At 33.4% G+C, this 18,133-nt stretch overlaps 3 protein-coding genes across 3 annotated transcripts in view; 1 reads left to right on the top strand and 2 right to left on the bottom strand.

The window, feature by feature from the left end:
* LOC106109784 (DNA topoisomerase 2) overlaps window positions 1–11,215 on the bottom strand; it is a 14,616-nt gene extending 3,401 nt beyond the window's left edge. The window contains exons 1-15 of the mRNA XM_013291393.1: window positions 11,004–11,215; window positions 10,356–10,590; window positions 8,194–10,093; window positions 7,895–8,034; window positions 7,248–7,450; window positions 6,502–6,650; window positions 5,827–6,064; window positions 5,028–5,185; window positions 4,344–4,552; window positions 3,617–3,754; window positions 3,143–3,281; window positions 2,465–2,588; window positions 1,798–1,953; window positions 936–1,082; window positions 337–450 (exon numbers count right to left, since the gene is read on the bottom strand). Of these exons, the coding sequence (XP_013146847.1) occupies window positions 337–450; window positions 936–1,082; window positions 1,798–1,953; window positions 2,465–2,588; window positions 3,143–3,281; window positions 3,617–3,754; window positions 4,344–4,552; window positions 5,028–5,185; window positions 5,827–6,064; window positions 6,502–6,650; window positions 7,248–7,450; window positions 7,895–8,034; window positions 8,194–10,093; window positions 10,356–10,590; window positions 11,004–11,018 (4,065 nt within the window). The 5' untranslated portion in view covers window positions 11,019–11,215. The remainder of the gene's footprint in view (window positions 1–336; window positions 451–935; window positions 1,083–1,797; window positions 1,954–2,464; window positions 2,589–3,142; window positions 3,282–3,616; window positions 3,755–4,343; window positions 4,553–5,027; window positions 5,186–5,826; window positions 6,065–6,501; window positions 6,651–7,247; window positions 7,451–7,894; window positions 8,035–8,193; window positions 10,094–10,355; window positions 10,591–11,003) is intronic.
* A 298-nt stretch (window positions 11,216–11,513) lies between these two features.
* Window positions 11,514–12,640, top strand: LOC106109717 (transmembrane protein 223). Its single transcript, XM_013291318.1, has 2 exons — window positions 11,514–11,973; window positions 12,277–12,640. Exons 1-2 carry the CDS (start codon window positions 11,589–11,591, stop codon window positions 12,567–12,569), a joined length of 678 nt encoding a protein of 225 aa, XP_013146772.1. The 5' UTR covers window positions 11,514–11,588; the 3' UTR covers window positions 12,570–12,640.
* Window positions 12,641–14,231: 1,591 nt separating this feature from the next.
* Window positions 14,232–18,133, bottom strand: part of LOC106109644 — a 70,454-nt gene continuing 66,552 nt past the window's right edge. The window contains exons 9-11 of the mRNA XM_013291228.1: window positions 16,485–16,587; window positions 16,035–16,129; window positions 14,232–15,555 (exon numbers count right to left, since the gene is read on the bottom strand). Coding sequence (XP_013146682.1) covers window positions 15,438–15,555; window positions 16,035–16,129; window positions 16,485–16,587 — 316 coding nt within the window. The 3' untranslated portion in view covers window positions 14,232–15,437. The remainder of the gene's footprint in view (window positions 15,556–16,034; window positions 16,130–16,484; window positions 16,588–18,133) is intronic.

Genomic DNA, 18,133 nt, shown 5'->3' with positions numbered 1-18,133 from the left:
TATAGAATTGGCGCAACACTAGATTATTGGTATAAACGTCACATCTCTAACTGACAGCTGTCAATGTCATAAGAAGGATGGATATTCGCGCGCATTCCTGGAGAGTTGTCTAGTGGAGTGGTTTAATTAATATTGCTAAGTACAATTATATCAATTTTCTAAAACTATGTATCCCTCGGGAACCTGTCATTTTTCGGGGATGACCGTATCCCACGTGTTATTCCAGAATCTATATCTGTACCAAATTTCAACAAACATACATCCATCTCAACTTTCGCATTTTTAAGTAAAATTGGAGGTGAAAATCACGGGAAAAGCTAGTTAATTAGTAATAACCTTAGTGGCGGCTCTGCGGGCGCCGGCGCGCTCGCGGGGCGCGGGGGGCTCCACCATCTCCACGTCGGAGTCCGACTGCTCGCCGCAGCTGCTGCCGCTGAACGCGGGCTTCTTCTACAACAAACAAAACATATTACAGTGGAAATTTATTTAAACTTCTAATTGATTAAATATCTGAATATTGGGCATTCTAAACATTTGAAATAACTATAAGATTTCTTTATTGGTATCTCTAATTCACAAACTTCAAGATTTCCACCATCTGTAAATAAGGGTTTTTTTTTTAATCTACAGGTACCAATTAATCTAAACACTCATTATCTTAATAATAAACTTCTTGCTTGATTAAATGTACAAAAAGACATTTTGAGACAGTAATGTGCCTGGTCCAGAAGAGGAACGAAAAAATCGACTAAAAGTGAGATTAGATATAGTTAAAATTTACTTGAAAATCAACAATATTTGCCTCTAATTATACCTTTATCAGACTTTGGTAGGTGTTCTACTTTTATACTAAAAAAAAATTCCAAGTTACTAATTACATATAAAATTAAATGTCTTGTAATAAAAAAATCCAAGTCTTGTGATAAAAAAAATACCTTTTTAGGTTCCTTCTTGAACGTGAGTTTAGTCTGCTTGAGTCCATCTGCTTTCTCCGCCTTCTCTTTCTCTGGTTTCTCTTTCTTTACTCTTCCCTTTGGCTTCTTTTCTCCACTCGCAGGAGGAGTCACTCCCGTGGGATCGTCCTGAGTATTACATAAACATTATATAAATAAAAACATCTGTACGCGCACGAATGCTCTTACAAAAACGTGCCAAAATATCCTTTGTTTTCATTAAATTTTCACGTCAAAAGCTATAATAATTTTTAACGTAAAATAAATTGAACTATAAATTCGAAACAAGATTTACTTTTACTTATCACTGCATTATGTTTGCTTTTGATAAGCACATCTATACTATTACAAAAAAGCGTAAACACACACATCTTTGTTGCCTAAGATGTCAGCGATTACAGCATATTTTTGAATAATTTTTTGTTTAATATAAATCCCTACACTTACGTCAGGCTTTAGGCTATATATTTTCACGCCATTAGACTTAGGGGGTAAATATTTTGGCTAAAAACCCTAATCTGGGAAAGAGACCATAAGTTGTTATCAACATCAAAAAATCAAGGTTGCCATGGTTTGTCATCATGTCATGTCATTTTGACATTTGCAATTGATAATTTGACATATTTAATCAATAAAATGATATTTTTATAATTTCAAGCGGATAAAGTCGCATGGGAACAGCTAGTTCGAAATAAAATAAAACCTTATTTCAATTACCAATAGTTCAATTTCAATTATGCACAAATATCACAATAAATATAATAAAACCAAGCTACGAGATTTAAGGGCGGTCTAATTGCTATCTTTTTTGCTCTTGTCTGTGTAATTAATATGAATAACTTACGGGATCGTATTCTTTTTTAATTTCTTTCCTGGTCTTGGCTTTCTCCGCAGCTTGTATCCTCTTGATGAGGTCTTCAGATATCTTGGGCTCTATTCTCCGACCGTTATCAGCGGGGATGATATCGAATAACGATTTTCTGTTCTTCTTATTTGCATTCTGTATATTTATACATAGTTATTAGTACAAAAATATATTTCTGATGTCCTAATTATGTGTGAAAGAATAAATTTAAAATTATTTGAATACCTCTATGTTGAATTTAAAGATACGTGAATAACATTTATCCATACAAACTTTTGCATTTATATCGAGTAAAATTATTGTTTTTTCAAGCAAAATTGTTTCCGTGATTACTATTATGTACTAAAATTACCTTCCTTCTATCCATCTGTATGATTGTAAAATAAAAGAGAAAATTGTTATAATATAAACAAAAGAACATTAAGAGAATGTCCCGCCACTGGCTGATAGAGGCTCAGATAGCTTAAAAATGACGTCACTGTCAGATAAGGGAACGAAATCCGGTTTCCATCACATACTTTACTGGATTGTTTAGACAATTTACAAGTTGGTGGGACAGGCCCTTAATGTTTCGATGGTACTTTAGTAAGGTAACTATACGAAATTTTTTGAATACTCGTAAGTAACTAAATATTAAATAACTCACAAAAGCCTTGGAACTCTTCTTGTTAACGGCGTTCTCTTCGTTCCTCTCCTTCTCTTCCACCTCCTCCAGCCGCACCAGGAACGTGTCCAGGTCCTCGCGCCACAGCATGGAAGGAGTTTTGGCCCTACAAGGAGAAATAAAAAATGTCAAAACAAGACTAAAGAAAATAGACTATCGATAACATAATAATATAATGATATTACTACATCTTTACTAATATAACAAAGCGTAAACACACTACTTCGTGGCGTAAGATGTTAGCAATAACAGCATAATTTTGAAAAATTCTAACTTTAATAAAAAGCCCTACATCTACGACACGCTCTAAGCTATATATTTTCACGCTATGACAATTCGGAGTAAATAAATTGGGAAAGAAATTCACGTGAGGATCCATAAACTACAAGCTGGCAACATCGAGGAATCAAGGTTACCATGGTAACGGTAATTATTATACAATGTCATAGGCCTTCGTTGTCATTTGTGCATTTGAATTTTGAGTTGCAATTGAGAATTTGACAAATGTAGACAATAAAATAAAGTTTTTATGTCATGTGGTGAAGCCGCACGGGAACAAATAGTCTGTCTATATTTTATTTCTATACTAATATAATAAATCATAAACAAACATATCTGTTGTGTAGGATGTCAGTGTACATAATGATGTAATTTGCTTACTTGAGTATCTCCAGCTCGGCGAGTTTCTGGTCTCTTTGCTTGAGGAGTTCGTCCTTCTTCTCCTTGGTCAGCATCCACATCGACATCCCCAGCAGGTAGTTGAACTTCTTGACTTCTTTTAGTTGCTGGAATGCTTTTTCTGTAAAATCAAATAACCATATATAAGACGCTTTTTAATTATCAAGACAAACAAGATCTATTTTTAGCAAATGATTTACGTAATTGAATTTAGGAACTATGACAGAAGTATAACTTTGACCATTAAATTACAGGACTGGTCAAGATTGTTCAATACAAGTCCAAAAAAGTACTCAATAGGTTAGTTTGTTTAAAACGATCCAAAGTACTTTTTGATTCAGATTGCATTCTCATACATAATTGCGTAGATTTAAAGATTGTACTCGAGTACAACGCCATATGCCTAGTCATTTTCTATATAGTCAAAGTGACATCAAATTAGTCAAGGTTATTTACCTGGATCCACAGGTTTGCCCTTGTTATCCTCAGGTTCCACCTCCTCCTCAGACTCCTGCGGCTCCTCTTCCACCGCTTCCAAGCCTTGCATCTTGCTGGCGCGCTTCTTCCACTCCGCGATCGGATCCGGTTCATAGCCTTAATGTACAGAATAAAAATATCGTTTATTGGCAATTTTATAGCAATAATTAATAATTTTATAGATTATCTAAGAATATAAAAGAGGTCGTCTAAAGGAGCTTTAATTAGCTTATTTTTTTAGAAAGAATTAGTTCCAGTTAATAAATGTATGGATGTTATTGACATCTCCAAAACTTAACAGATCTTTATGAAATTTATAACAGACTAGTTGTTCCTGTGCGGCTTCATCCGCATGAAATTGTTATTATTTTATTGTTTACATTTGTCAACTTACCAAAATGACATGACAAAACTTGACAGTCTTGCTTCCTTAATGTTGGCAGCAACTTTGGTCTCTTTCCCACATTAGGGTTTTTATCCAAAATATTTAATGGCGTGAAAATATATATCCAAAAGCGTGAGGTAAGTGTAGGGTTTTTTTTATTAAAAGAAGGATTATTCAAAAATATGCTGTAATTGCTGACATCTTAGGCAACAAAGAAGTCTGTGTTTACGCTTTATTATAGATTTATAATAGTACACATAGACTTAGTTTCCTTAAATTCCGCACAGATGACTAAAAAAAAAACCAGTGATTGAAACTTACCTCTTTTAATAAGTTCTTCTACCATGACTTTTCTCTTTTTATTCTCAATAACGAGTCCTTTATCGCATTTTTCTAAGATAAAGCGAGCTTGGTTGGTCAGCTTGTCCGCCTCCGCCTGCAGCTGGCCCTGCAGGAACTCCTTACGTCGCGCGTAGTACTTCACACGCAACTCGTAAAACTCACGCAAAACCTCCTCCACTTTATCGTATCTGGAAATTATTTTAAAACAAAATAAGAGAACTTTAATTAATCTTTCTTTAATGTTATAAATTTTAAAAACAATATTTCAAAGCTCTCTTAGATAAACTATCGTATGTTTGAAACGCAAATATAAACATACGGTAAACAACCAAAATCATTGGATCTTTTTTCTAATATTACTTTCATATTTTACAGATATTAGTAATTAATTATCTATGAATATAAAAAACACAAAACACGTAAATCGCAAAATCGATTAACAATCTAAGCGAAATGACAACTGAAGTTAAGCATTTTTAAAACACAAAATTTTACAAGATCTAGGTATAAAACGATACTTTATCCTAAATTTAAGACATATGGGATACAAGAAAATGATTTTAACATTTTTCTGAATATTTACAATAGTTGCTTATTTAAAAACAAACTCCTGTCTGCAAATAGAAATTAGTTTTCTATTTTTTTTTTTACCAGAATGCTTACTTTTTCAAGCAGTTATTGTGATCGAAGGCGTTCATACAGGTCATGGAGATGGTGGTCTGCAGTTTGAAGACCTTGTGGATGCCCTCTGCCTCCACCTCCGCCAGTTTCCCTGGTAGCAGACTCACCACGAACCGCACAGTCGTGTCCGTATTATATTCCTGGGTTAACAGAATACGGATGTATTATTGTTATTTAGTGGAAAATACAACACTGTATTCCATTTAAATACGGAAAAAACTGAGATATGTTGTAAACATACTCTTTTGTACATATACTTCCCATTCAAAATTATTTTCATTTATTAAAATAATATTGCAAACGATTAGAAGAATAAATAAATGAAAAGTAGTAAAAAGGGTTTATCATGAATATCCGTGAGAACGTTCTGTGCAACTGTGGCCACCGAGTGTAAAAATACATCAACATCTCATACAAATGTTGTCAATTACGTTACGAATATATTCCCGAAACTGTCACGCAAATATTCATAATAGACCCTTTGTAAAGATTAAATTTGTGTCATTCAGATTATTTGATGTAAAAGTTAAATACATTAATTCTTTTGGTATAGTCCAATAAATTCTTATCTATATTTACATTATGACGAGGAAAGATTTGTATTTTTGTATGCATTGAAATAATTCGAAAACTGAACCGATTTCGAAATTCTTGCACCGTTAAAAATCACTAAGTAACAAAGGCTATATTTTTTACTATTTTCTTAATTTCACGAGGGCTGAGGCGCGAGAAACAGCTCATATCTAATATTTTAGACATTTGAGAAGGCATGTCAACTTACTCTGTACTCAGAAATGATCGGTTTAACTTTCTCGTTCCCCAGCATCGGTTCTAGAACGTTCTCCTTGTAGTTCTGCGTCCAGGTGCCGACGGGCAGCTCGGTGATCTCCAGCTTGTCGCCGGGCAGCACGGCCGCCTCGCCGGAGATCACGTACTTGTCGCCGAAGCTCTCGATGGTGCCGCGGAAGTTCTTGTACCAAGGGTGCATCGGCTTCGGCTCCTCGCCGTCCAACATACGCCTGGATACATTTTATTTTAAATCGATGTTTCTAGTATAATTACTGTTCAAATGCAATATCTTACTATACATCTTTACTATGGCGTACATATATGAAAGAACTGGTAATATAGTATGGAGAAATTGACTAATTTTAGCATCCAATCTCTCTGAATTACAACTTTAAATAGTGATAAATATATAAATTAGATATAAAAGTATGGCCATATGATCTAATCAAATTAAATATTAACTTTGAAATGCGAAAGTTTGGATTGATTATTCTTGCTACGTATGTTCAAAACAGTTAAACAGATCACGCTGAAATTTGTCACAGTAAAATATAGGCTTTTTATTAAGTTGTTTTTTCTGCACGGAATTCGAAAGTTGAGGGCAAAAGTGAAAAAAAAGCGCTGAGAGTAAATGCATATTAAATCCATAGATATAATATCAGTTTACCGTATGTTGGCGACGATATCCCTTGGGTTGTAGTTAGGTATCTTGGTGGACCAGCCGGTGCCGATACCCTCGGCTCCGTTCACCAGCACCAGCGGCAGTATGGGCACATAATGTACTGGTTCTATCTTCTGGTTGTCTTCGAACTCGTGCTGGAAATGGGCAAATTAAATATTAAAAACATATAAAAAAAAGCGAAAAGTGTACTTTTGTTACGTTTTTACCTACATGAAAGTTAAAATCATCCAGAAGTTATTGTGATTACATATATTAACATCAAGGAGCTTGGAGCCTGTCCTAAGTAAGTTACTAGGTTATCGTCAACCACATTGTACTATGGGTTGCTTTCACATGTAACTTTGAATTTCTTTGCTATTATGGTTGCATCACAAAGTTTTCCCTCACTAATAGATATTGGTAAAAACGACGAATAAGAGCGCGCGCACATCTTCGACTAATCTATCGCACAACTGTTTAGTCGCGCTTTGATTCCTAGGCGTTACACTACACATTACATATCATACTACTCGTTTTTAAATATGCAACCAAAATGTCAAATTGGCTGCGAAACAATCGACAATCGTACAACAGTTGTCCGATAGTTTACTCAAAGGTGTGCGCCAGCTCTTAACGTAATAGGAACATGGCTAAATTCGAAGACAGAACCTGCAGTTTCCAAGACAAGCATTTATCCAACTAATAGATATATAAGATGATAATTTTAAATATTAACAGTTTGTTATACTCACAATAAGCAAGGGGTCGTCGTGTGGGTGGAAGAGCAGGCGAGTGAGGGGCGACATGAGAGTGAATATGTAACGCGGGCTGGCGGAGTCCTTGCCGCCGCAGAGCCGCGTGCCGAACTGGCCGCGGGGCTCCAGCAGGTTGATGTTGTTGGAGCCCACGTAGTTCTGCGCCAGGTTCACTATCGTCATCGCCAGGGACTGCTCGCCTGAAGAACATCACCTCGGTATACTTCCCACTGAGCTCAGACCCTACCCTGAGTTGTGACTGCGGGTTGACTATGCACATATATTTGAATTTCTTCGCCGATATTTGGAGGTTGCATCACATTTTTTCCCTTGACTGCACGTCCCTACTAAACTAGGACTGTACCATAAGTTAGCTGTGACTAGGTCAGCAAATTTATTAGCCAAAGAGTAAAATATGAGCATTACAGTTTAAAAATAGCTAAATCTCATTGAGATCCAGCCTTTGCAAAGATATCTACTACTACTAACATTTATTCATCCATTTATATTTTCGCATTCATGATATTAGTAAGACTAGAAGGACCAACATTTTATTTATATTAATCAAATATAACACATATAATGTGAAGTTACACTAGAACATAGTTTCTGTGTCATAGATATGTGTAAAAGTTATGACATACCATGATGGTAAGCGGAGTGCTCGGCGACGGAGCCCGCCAGCTGTGCGACCTTGACCTCCCGTTTGTCATTACGCTTTATGCACGTGAAGATCACCTTACGCTGGCCTGGCTTCAGACCATCCACCATTGATGGAATTGATCTGGAAACATTGAGTAAAATATTAACTAACAATATTATAATAAAAATTATTTGATGTGTAAAATAAGAGAAGTTACACTTTTTTAATATCCTATATTCTAAATACAGTTAAAAAAAAGTATTATAAAAAATCGTATGTACTAGAATGTTGATAACTTACCTAACATTATCACCATTAGAAAAGAGAACCAGCTCTAAATTAATAAAATCAGAATAAGTTACGGCTTTAGTTTCTTTAGTGTATAAATATCTTTCAGATAAACCTATTTCCTTCCTCCGTTTAACTTCATCCATATGGTTTGTCAACCATTCTTTCCGTTGATCCGCACCTTTCTTTGAGAAAGCCAGCTCAATGTGGTGGTCGTCAGTGGGTCCGCTATATCTAAACTTTATTCTATGCCTTTCCATATTCTGGAAATATTCTTTAGCCTCCTTCGATGTGGAGGTACCCAAACCTTTGTAGTATTTGATATTAAATGTGTGATGATTATCAGTTTCTCGTTTCCATTCTTCAAATTCTGGTAACGAATAGAAGGAAATTTCTTTATCCTTCTTCGTTGCTTTAACGATAGGAGTAATAAATTCCTCTAAAAACGGCAGTTTTAATAATTCAGGCCAATTGTGATGAATGAAGTTGATGATCAGACCTTTGATATGCGAACCGTCTTGATCCTGATCAGCCATTATCATCACTTTACCATATCTTAATGTTTTTAAATCATCAAGTGAGTTATATTTCTTTTTATACTGTAATCCGAGGATTTTTATAAGGTTATTAATTTCAACATTTTCTAAAACTTGTTTATGTGATGCATCTCGTACGTTCAAAGGTTTACCCTTTAATGGGAAAACGCCGTAATGATCTCTGCCTACAACACTAAGTCCAGACACAGCTAATGTTTTAGCTGAGTCTCCCTCAGTGAGAATTAAGGTACAAAGGTGAGAATTCTTCGTACCAGCGTCATTAGCATCTTCTAACTTCGGAATACCTTTTAATTTACTCTGCTTTTTACCTGATGCCTTTACAAGCTCTGTTTGAGCTTTAAATTTAGCCCATGTCAATACAGATTCAACCAAACCAGATTTACTAACTGCATTTATAAATTTCTCAGAGAAATTACATTTCGAACCAAAGCTTTTCGCCTGGAGTGTCATATTCTCCTTTGTTTGTGAATCAAAGGTTGGGTTAACAATTAAACAATTCACAAATACCCACATGTGATTTTTGACTTGGAAAGGCTTTATGTTCACACCTCCCTTATTCTTCTTTTTCAAAACTTCTAGAACATTCTTGACAACGCTATCGGCTACCGTGTCAATATGTTTACCGCCTTTCGTAGTAGCAATAGAGTTAACAAATGAAACTTGTTGGAAGCCCCTGTCGGAAAGTGTTAATGCAACTTCCCAACGATCATTTACTTTTTCATACACAACTTTCAATGGTTGTCCATTTTCGTCCTCTTTACCTTTAATATATAAATCTACGTAATCCTTAAATTTACTTATTTTAAGTCTTTCTCCATTTAAATAAACTTTTACACCCTGGGATGAAGCAGCCACGTCATACGCACGTCGCGACATCAACGCGACTATATCGTCCTCCAATTTTTCCATTTTAAACTTAGCTAAATCAGGGCTAAATGTTATTTTAGTAAAATCATCATCTTTGCCAGCCTCCTTAACCTTAGGTTCGGAAGCTTTTGTCATATTACTACCCCAAGTTTGCTTAAAATGTTTCTTATATTGTCTAGATGCTGTTTCTACCGTAAACTTTGTCGAGAATATGTTGCAAAGCTTTGCACCATAGCCATTCCTACCGCCTGTCACTTTCTCTTCCTCGTCATTGTAATTAGATGATGTCAAAAGATGACCGAAAATCATAGTCGGAACAAACATTTTCTCGTCTTTATGCATAACTACTGGGATACCACAACCATTATTGTAAACTGATATTGTATTTTGCTCTTGGTTAATGTCAATTCTAATAACATCCATTTTTGGATCCCTCTGCTTATTATCAGCAGCGTTCACCAAAATTTCATCATAAATTTTGTACAGACCTGGAAAATACAACATAACAAGTTACCATAAAATTGTAACTTTGGAGTACATTGAATAAGTTAATTTTTCTTAAGAAGCTAATTGAGGCAGGTGCTAAATTCATTTTGATACATAAAAACAAACATTTAAGTACAAATTCTTTCAATAAAATGATTATTTACACAGCTGGCTTGGAAATAACCAGTATGTCATATTAATGCAGTATTTTTTTAGTTTTCTAAAGTTAAAAAAGTTTTCTATAGCGGCATAATAGAGACAAACCTGGTACAAATGTCAATTCCTTCTGCACCATACATTCCTTTTCTTTGTCAAATACCCACATAGTCTCAGTGGCTCGTTCCACTGACCCAATGTATGTGTCAGGTCTTAGTAAAATATGTTCCAACTGGGATTTTTTTTGATAAATCTTCTCAATAGTGCCTTTCTGACCCTTGGCTGGAGGCACAGCCTCTGATGTGCCATTTTGGGTTGTACTTTGCATTTTGTTTATCATAGTCTAAAAACACAAATAACTTTTAAATATGATAGGAATTATAAAACATATTTGACTTTCTCTGGAGAAGTAAAATAACTAAGTTACACTGATACATTATTTGAATATTAGGCCAACAAGCAGTTGATAAGAATAAAGGGTACCGATTACCATTTTATAGTAAGAAATCTATCTTGGAAAATTTTATAAAAGTTTCAAATAAGTTTAAATCAAATTGACAGCTAATTATTCAGTTACAGCGCAACAATATCAAATTAACCTATTTGAATCTTAAGAATCGAATTAGCATCTAAATCTATAAGATTTAATTAAAACTTCTATGCAAATAATATGTATGAAACAAAAATAAATAGAATAACATAAAAAATAAACAATCAAAATGACCGTTGGCGATCAAAATGCCGCCAATATCTCACCCTTATATCAGCCATCTTGTGTGTTGTACATTTAATGCTTATACGATTAACGCTCCGCAAACTTTTTCCCAAAGTTATGATATTGCTAAAAACAATAATCCTGGCTTTTGCAAAACAACATTTTCGTTTTGTAAGCGTAAATTATCAACCGCGACGATTTAACGAATCTGGTTGACAAAGACGCCGTGAATGAGTATAGAGTTCATCTTTTTTTTTCTCACAGAGTAAAGAAATTGAATTTATTTCTATTTCTTTAAAAAGAACGTCACTAAAACGTTTGTATCATAACTAATATGGCCTACACAAAATATGAAGATTCTTTTTCAGGCACGTAGACATATTAAATTACGTAAGGATTGTTCCTTGGAGCACATTTTTAAATTAAGGACATTCTTATTAACAACATTTTGAAAACCATAGTCAAAGAAAAGTATTTCGAATGGCGTTTCGTTAATTACTCTTTGTTATTTTTATTACGTCAATGTAAAATCAGTCAATGTCAGTGTCACTGTCACTCCGACATCGCACAGTTTAAGGTTATGAATATCGAAAATATTTTTTTATATTAAGTACTATAAAATAAGAATGTCGTTAATATCATTCGCTAGTACAATTTTGAAACGAAGCATTACTTTCCGCTCATTTCCTAGATCTAGCAATTTAAGTCATACAACGCGGAATTCGTCTTATAGTTCAGTAACGACGAAAACAATTCATGATGTAAATACCAATGTTGCAAGGGACGTTATATTATTTAAATATGAGAATCCGAAGTTTTTTAAATATATGAATGTGTTTGCTATCGTCCAGTATATGTTTTGGACGTACCTTGGTGTGTTTGCGTTTAAATCTTTAAGGGATGCACCGGTGGACAAGTCTACGATCACAGATGAAACTCCCTGGTTTAGAAGAATAAACCTTGGTGAAAATAAGTACAGAAATACTTTAGGAGCCGTCGCCTTAATTATTGGTAAAAATTTTCATACTTTGTAATATACAGTAGAACCTCGATAAGTTAAAGTCCAAGGGAGACACAAAATACTTTAAGTTATAGAGGTTTTAAGTTATCAAGGATCTATGTCGTAGAGGTTTTGGGCTCTGATGAGAAGGGAACATATTATTTTTTTGAAGTTACCGAGGTTTGAGTTATCAAGGTTCTACTATATTAGGTATAGTAAAAATGTTTGCAATAGAGAGACTAGTGATAATGATTTCATGCAAAAATGAACCACCACTTGTTATATTTATTTCATATTATTATTTATATTTTCAGGTACTGGATCTTTAGCAATGGTGTGGATGTATACTTTGAAATCTGTCAGATATTTAATACTAAACAAGGGTGGGCAGCATTTAACATTTGTGACATATGGTCCATTTGGTAAGAATCGTATGATGAAAGTTCCTGTTGAGAATGTCTGCTGCAAAGAGAACAGGACAATGGCAAAAGTTCAACTTCCGATTAAAGTGAAGAGCACAATGATGCATTACATGTTGGATATGAGGGGAGAGTTTAAAAACCCTCTTTTGTTTGATAGCACTGCAGGATTGTCTAGAAAGTGGTGATGAAATAAATATAAGTATACTTCTATTAGAAATACTATTAAATATTAAAACTTGTAAAATGTGAAATATAGCGTTGTAAATAAATAACTTACGTTTTTGTTTGTGTTTTTTTTTTAAACCATAAACAAGCATTAATTTTTTTCTGGTGGGTAAATAAAAAGACAGTTTTGAGATTTATCCGAAAAAAAAAAACTTTATTTTATCTTTTATAATTATAGCAACGGAAAATTATTTACTTTAAATACAAAATAAACAAGAAATGTAATCGATAACAAAAAATAAATTTCATTTTCTTATATACAAGATCAACTTTGTTAGACACAAGCTCAAAAACAATCCAGATTTTTTTTATAAAATGCTTTATTCATTGAATGTCATCGCAATGTATTGTGGTCATTTTTGAATTACGAACATTGAGATTCTATGTCAAATTATTAAGTAAACATAGTTTTATATTGAAAAATATAGAGTTTATGTCTAACAAGAAAAACAAAAAGATCCAAAATCAATCACATTAACATATTGTGGATATTTAGCATTACAGCAAATTTCCACAGACGAAAAATTCATACAAAAACCATCTCAATTATTCACTGAAAAATTTGAAACAGCAATATTTTTGTATGAATATTCCGTAACCATCGTTAGAAGACAATTTAATGACATTAACTTACATACTATGTCTACAAACAATTTTTTTAAGTCTACAAATGCTTTAACTAGCTTGCTAAAACAAGCTAAGAAGGATCAACAGTGCATGAACAGAAGCAAATCACAAGATGGTTTAATAAATTTTCAAGTTTTGCTTAAATCTAAAATTATCTATATCAAATGAAATGCGATGTTCTCAATTAGATTGGTATTTTTAATAAACTTAATGTTTTAAGTCAAATCTTCGAGATAAATAATTCATGTTTGAAGAAATAACAGCAGTTACTTAAAGAAATTCATATTTAAGTCAATTGTATTAATTTACGGTAAGTAAATGGTCATTTACCAATATAAATGATGTAGTTCAATGTCATTGTCAATTATTAATAATTAATCGAATCAAATCGAATCGTTTTATTTATTCGTAAAAAATCGATTCGCAAAAATTTACCTAAAATAAATGATAGTATTTTTGTTGCCAGAAATAAAAAATTAAATAGCATTTGAATGGACTAAATTGAGATCATTTAGGTTTTAATTGTGTTAGCAACAAAATTTAAATGTTGCCAGAATAAAAAAGATTACGCAAAATAAGTGCACCATTAATCCCTATTATAATTAAGTACAATATTAACCCTTATTTACAATAAATCATAAATATTAATACACTAATAATAAATTACATGCTTAATGCGCTTTTTTAGTACAATGAAACTTACATTCCAGCCATCACAGGTGAAACAATATATCTGTCTCCCTCCCACTGCATTGCAGTTACTAAACTCGTATATATTTTCTTTATTATATAATTAAAACAGTGATAGTAAAGTAAATAATACTAATTTCACATTTATATTTTTTTTTAAATAATTTTGTATGGAAATAATTCATATTAAAAATTTTTAAAATGTATTAACTCTTCAATCACTGTCTGAATTAAAAGTCCTTCATAGATATATAATCTACAACCTAATCCAGATCATTAAAGTCAGGCGAAAAGTTTTTTTTTTTTAGAAAATACTTTCAATGTTGCCATTTGCAATACAGACATCTAATTTGAAATTTGATTAAATTAAACGCCAAACTTCTATCTCCGTCTATAGATTATACATCTATGCCAAACTAAAAATATATTAAATCTGTATTCTGGGGTTTGTTTTACAAAAATATACGATATCAGAATCAATCCTCTTTATGACTAACATGAAGTACTGACTTAAGTTATTCAGAAGCTTTTTTAACGCGTTTATTCAATAACCGAATAGTAAACTAAAAGTACATTTCATCATAAAATAACTTTAAAGTAAAAAGCTTTCTTGGCACTTGCCGCTTTAACATTCTTCAGTCTCAAGTCTTGCGTGTCAGACACAACACATACTGTCATCTCTTTCATTCATTTAAAACCTAATTTAAAAAAAAAAAAACTGATTGACGAAACTTTCTTATACAACGACATTAAAAAAAAATTTAGAATCTCGAAAACATCGAGAAATTAGCAATTAGAAAAAATTAAAAAAAATTAGAAAAAATGTTATAGTGGTAGATTTGATATTTTTATTATTTTTTTCAGAATTCTCACGTCCAATGTACAAAATACGAGATAACAGTATGTCTTTATGCATTTATGCAGTGAAATTAAAGGTAACGAAAAACATCAGTCAACCATCTTAATATACAGATTTTCAAATACTTTTAATCTATGACATATTTTTACTCTGTGATGTTTATTTGATAAGCGTTGTTTTTTACGTTTCGTTTTTTTCTACAGTTTTTATACAAAACTGGAAGTCCTAATTATTTTAAAGTCATTTTGAAGTCTGTAGTAGTCTAAATATTGAGAGATTTTTTAATTTCAGTATTTTTTATTGATAATTCATCTTTCCTTTAATTTGAATTTAACAATTCTGATTTCATAATTGGAGTAATTTATTTTTTATAAATTTTGAACAAAATTGAACTGCATTACCTACATTTAAACGAGAAAATTTCAATATTTCTATCTAAAACATTAGCGCATATTTTTCACATATTCTAAAACAGTTCAAATTCAAAGTCAACCCTATGGCAATTGGAGAAAACAATTGTAAACCTTAACCACAATTAGAATTAGACCTTAATGCTTACAACACTGTGTCCATATTTCTTTGACAAGTCCACATTACAGGCAAACACATTTCCAGTATCGCAACAATCAAATATTTAGTAAGTGTGCCTACGTCAGTCGGAGATGTAGCGTGTAGCGCGCGTTATCTCCTCGTCGTCGTCATCACGCGCCGGACTGATGCTCTCGATCTCCTCTACTTCTTCCAGATTCTTCGTATTTGGATTACATAGTCTGAAATGAGAATATAATCAGAAAGAAGACAATCAGTACTGAGCTGGAGGATTGGTACAACCCTAGAACATTGACATATATGTCCCGTCCCTATGACAGCTGTCAATGTCATTCAGTACTAGAATAGCGCGCCAATCTGGCGGTAGTGTTAAAACTAATTATGTTGTTACAGTTATAGTAATTCCGTAAAATTACAAATTTTGCGATAAACCTTAGGTACTAATTATTAATATAAATGCGAAAGTTTAGATGGATGAATGTTTGTTAGAGTTTACCACATAAACAAAACGGTTCTATAACGGGCTATAGCTAGTATTACATAAGTGGTAGACGCTTATATTGCTGGCAACTGTTGCACTTTAGGGCCGGAACAGCACCACCACGTCATGTGGTAGCAATTCCACGTGCACTTTAACTAGTGTACCGGAGGCCTAATATTTCCTGTATCATGTCAGTGTGGTGTTACATTTAGTGCTCACCTGCACTTGCAGCAGACGATGCAGGGCGCGGCCAGCAGCAGCAGTGGGCTGGCCACCAGCAGCAGCAGCCCGAAGCCAGCGAAGATACCCACCACCTGAAATCACAATGCGTTTCAAATAATACTGTGCGCTTCGATAACCTAACTTATGAGCACGCCAGGAAGGAGAATATATAAATTAATTCAAAATGCTAAGTTTCCTACAATACCCTGGAGATAACTCAAAAAATGACTTTCATTAAAGCATTTTCTTTGGAATAAAAAAAGTATTACTTCTTGCACAATCTTCAAAAGTTACAGGTCGAAGGAGTCAAGTATTTCGTAAAGAACGTATCATTTCTTGTAACTTGTCATCGCAAGGGACCACTTATAATTTTTTCAACACATCTGATATCGTTGTTCGAAAATAAGGCTTGTTACAATCAACTATGTAAGCACATATGTATGTTACCTGAGCGCGGTGCCACAGAACGGAGGCCCTTGAATGTCCCAGCTTGTTCTTGCAGGGTCCCTTGTCGTAATGGCGCAGGAGGAAGTCGTCCTGTAATAACAGAATTTATCCTATTATCGGAGACTCTGTGGATTAAAACTGTAACCGTAACTGTAAACCATTTAGGAGATTACATGAAGTAAAAATAATCTCAGGAAATTCAGTTTACTCATTACTAGCTGCTGCTGGTGACTTCGCCCGCATGAGATTAAAAAAAAACATAGTCTATGTTAATCACAGATAAATAACCTTTCTAATGGTGAAAGAATTTTTGAAATCAGCCAGGTAATTTTTACATGAATCGAATACATACAAAAATCCAAAAATACAAATCTATCCTCGTTATAATATTAGTATATATTTACGTTTAAACAAATATTTATTGTAACAATTTAAGTATTGTATTCATCATTAAATATATATAAAGTTTATATTAATCGCTTACGTAATTGAATATGAAGGCACTTGAAAACATAAACGAGAAAATTTACAGCAAACGCAAAGCGAAAAACAGCATTCAGCGTCGTTAAATCAAAGGCGCATTTGCACTCAAATGCGTGTCAAGGGAACCCGGGACTTTTTCATCGTCTAATTATAAACGCTAACATTGAATAGGGTTACGTTATTTCATATTTTAATTGGATATTACTTTATTATATTCATTAACATTTTTTTTTACATTACACGACGTTCAATTCGTATTATTCCCAAGCTCGTAAGCTTAAAAAATAAACTAATACACCATAGATGTCGATTGGCCTCCCCCTCTGTATGACTCAAGCTACTATCAATAAGACGTATAATAGTAATAATAACTAGACCTAGCCTAGATCATTAGCGAATTTAAGAAGTTGGTCACAACCGATTCTGTCCAGGTTTCCATAACATTTATCAAAACTATGGTCACCGTATCGAATCCGTCCCCGCGCTGGATTTAAAGAAAACAAGCAAATGTTTTCTTTACGTTGCCGTACCGCGACCGGAGCGACCTCTTCAGTCTCTCTTACGGATTACACGAGCGTGCCTAATGCTATATGACATGGATAAAGTTCAAAAGTTTGTAGGAATCTATTAATAAGAATATTATAGTAAAAATATGTAATATGTACGAAATTAGTCATTTACCTAGAGCTGGATTTCTCATACCTGTACATAATTTAACTACATTGTTGTCCAACTTATCAATTTCACACTGAAATAAAAGCAATATTTCGTATAATGGTTTCGAAGGTCCCCAGCCTAAGCCTTTTTGACCTTATTCTATTTTAGACATTGCTTTATATGAAAATATCGGCTTTTATCTGGCAATGTGCCCGGCTATCGTAAGTGAGCACTACATGGTCACAATATATTTTATATAAAAATCGAATTTTTGTCTATAATTTAATATGTGGCTGTATAAAAAGGTGACGTCAATCCTCTTAAACAAATACATTTAGCAAGTATTCTTATAGTTATGACTAGCTGTTCCCATGCGACTTCATCGGCATAATATTATAAAAATTTCATTTTATTGTTCACATTTGTCAAATTATCAATTGCAAATGTCAAAATGACATGATATAATGTCAAACCATGGCAACCTTGCTTCCTTGATGTTGGCAACAACT

Source organism: Papilio polytes, unplaced genomic scaffold, assembly GCF_000836215.1.
Source record: "Papilio polytes unplaced genomic scaffold, Ppol_1.0 DF821067.1, whole genome shotgun sequence".
NCBI lineage: Eukaryota > Metazoa > Arthropoda > Insecta > Lepidoptera > Papilionidae > Papilio > Papilio polytes.
This window is presented reverse-complemented; position numbering and strand designations above follow the sequence as displayed.

Coding starts and splice junctions, on each gene's coding strand:
- LOC106109717 (XM_013291318.1), top strand. CDS start 11,589: ATGTCGTTAATATCATTCGCTAGTACAATTTTGAAACGAAGCATTACT. Junction 11,974..12,276: donor AGCCGTCGCCTTAATTATTG/GTAAAAATTTTC, acceptor TTATATTTTCAG/GTACTGGATCTTTAGCAATG.